This window comes from Gavialis gangeticus, unplaced genomic scaffold (assembly GCF_001723915.1).
Source record: "Gavialis gangeticus isolate Ggan-Ray unplaced genomic scaffold, GavGan_comp1, whole genome shotgun sequence".
In the NCBI taxonomy this organism is placed as follows: Eukaryota; Metazoa; Chordata; order Crocodylia; family Gavialidae; genus Gavialis; species Gavialis gangeticus.
Window position 1 is genome coordinate 264,399,034 of NW_017729032.1, and position 2,292 is coordinate 264,401,325.

At 52.2% G+C, this 2,292-nt stretch overlaps 1 protein-coding gene across 1 annotated transcript in view; it reads left to right on the forward strand.

The window, feature by feature from the left end:
- Positions 1-7: 7 nt before the first annotated feature.
- Positions 8-2,292, forward strand: part of TOMM70 (translocase of outer mitochondrial membrane 70) — a gene marked incomplete at its 5' end in the record, with an annotated part of 44,677 nt that continues 42,392 nt past the window's right edge. The window contains one exon of the mRNA XM_019523739.1: positions 8-217. Within this exon, the coding sequence (XP_019379284.1) occupies positions 8-217 (210 nt within the window). The remainder of the gene's footprint in view (positions 218-2,292) is intronic.

Genomic DNA, 2,292 nt, shown 5'->3' on the forward strand with positions numbered 1-2,292 from the left:
GGGGCCGGGCCCGGCGGGGCTGCCGCGTTGGCAGCTGGCCCTGGCGCTGGGAGCTCCGCTAGTGCTGGGCGCGGGCGCGCTCTACCTGTGGGGGCGGCGGCGGCGTGCAGCTCGCGGCGGCGGCGGGAAGGGCCCCAGCGAGAGAAAGACGCCGGAGGGCAGGGCCAGCCCGGGGCCCGGCGGCCTCCAGCCCGACGGGCCCGGCCACGACGACATGGTGAGGAGCGACTGGGTGTCGAGGTCCCTGGTGCTGCCCGGCAGGGCGGAGAGGGAAGGGGAGGAGAGGAGGGGCCCGCGTGGGGCAGCGGGATGGTGGGCCCCAAGGAGCTGCCGCTGGAGGTGTTGGAGAAGAGGCGGCCACAGCCAGGGTGAACTAGGCACTGTGGTCTGCTCTGGGCATTTCCTACGCTGTGCGCTTGGCTCCCCTCTGGGGCATTGGTGTGAGCTGCAGCTGAGTCTGGGGCTGACTGTGGGGCATCAGGGCTCCTGTTGGGACTTGGAGGTTCCTGGCTTGAGGGTCTTGCCTCTGCTCAGGGTCAGGCCAGTTGTCAGGTTCAGGAAAGAATTATACCCTGTGGTCAGATAAGCATGGACTGGGGGGTGGGGGCTTTGCCTTCTGTGTCGGGTCATGGTCCTCTTCCCTAGGATATCTTGAATCTGTATTTGATAGAGGATGTTGCGTGCTGAGGTCCCCATACTTTACCTGTGACAGGTTAGGGTGTTATGTCTGGTTTGTGTCAGGGTTGACAGCAGCCTTGCTAAGAGGTTAGACAGTGGTTTTGTACAGGGTGGTTTGGATAGGGATGATCCTGCCCTCAGGCACAGGGTTGGACTAGATGACTTCTGGAGGTCTCTTCCAGCCTGATTTCTCTGTGGTTCCCTGATCCTGCATATGCATGTATGTGCACTGTATATAGGGGTTTATGTACACTGGGCCATGTAGTCAGATGTGCACACAGGTGTATGCATACTAACTGCTAAGGAATGGGGGCTAGAAAGGCCCCATTACCAATGAGCACATGACAGTTATGGTTGTGTTGACCTGCGCTCTTGAAGTGGGAGTCCAAGCTCTTATGGGGACTCAGAGCTCTGTTTAAAGGAGGGATGTCAAAGATATGGCCCATGGGCCTGACCCAACCTACAGAGCTCTGTCATCCAGCTCCTATTGTTGTCTGTGGGTCTCCAAGTGATCCAAAGGCAGCATGCAGGGTGCACTGGATGGCTCCGTACAATGTCCATGAAGTGGCCGCCACATGCATCACAGTGCCAGAGCGGCTGTGTGCAGCAGTTGGAGTAAGGTCGGTTTGTGGGTCCAGTCCAGCCCATGGACTGGTCCCACACTGCTCATCTGACTTATGGAGCCAGCTAAGTTTGGCACCCCTGGTTTAAAGCCTTAGTTGTTAGGGTAACCAACTTTTATAGATTCTTCTCTCAAACAAATCCTCAAGCTCTGTAGTTTAAACCCCACAGTCCAGAATTCTTCAAAAGGTGCCCTGACAAACTGAAATAACGGGAACACTTTCTGGAACTGTAGCCTTTTGTTGAGACAAGGATCGTGCTAGCCACAGACTGGCTGAGTGCTCTTTCTCTGAGGTGCTGTAGGCTTTAGGCTTTCTTCTGTTCCGCTAGTGCAGAGGCATGTGATGAGATAGCAGCATGCAATATGGTAAATGTTTCTTGTTATGGTAAAAAATGTGTTGCTTTAAAGTATGGCCACCACAGTCTTCTACCTGGAAGCCTCCAGGTTACTTTAGGTCAGCCACAACGATCTGAAAGGGTATTTTCTTTTAAAAACTTGTGTTGTGCCGTTCTTTGACATTCTCTTCTAGTATGGATTTGTCTGAGGTCAGACCAGGTTTAATCCCAAATACACGAATAAATTGTTAGAATATGATTGGGGTGGGACTGGCTAGTTGGCTCTGCATGCTTGTGAATACTAGGCATGCAGGGTTTAACAGTGGGGTAGATATGATTTTTATATTCTAGTTCCAGGGTTGCTTTGATTTAAACCAAATTGATTTAAATTACTGGTCAGGAAGCCTTGATTTAATCATTGTTTTCTACAACAAGTACATTCTTTTTGTTTGATAACCTTTATTCATTTAACTTCTTGAAACTTCGCACTTCTTTAGAGAACGGTATGGGCTTGACTCTGTACACAACTTGCAGAGAGACAAGAGGGCTGATGGGTAGGTAATCGGGTTGTTATTTCTCAAGATCTTCAAAAGGACACTGGATGCGCACCTTCCTGGGGTTATTTGACTCCAGCAGTCTTTCCTGCCCCGAGCAGGT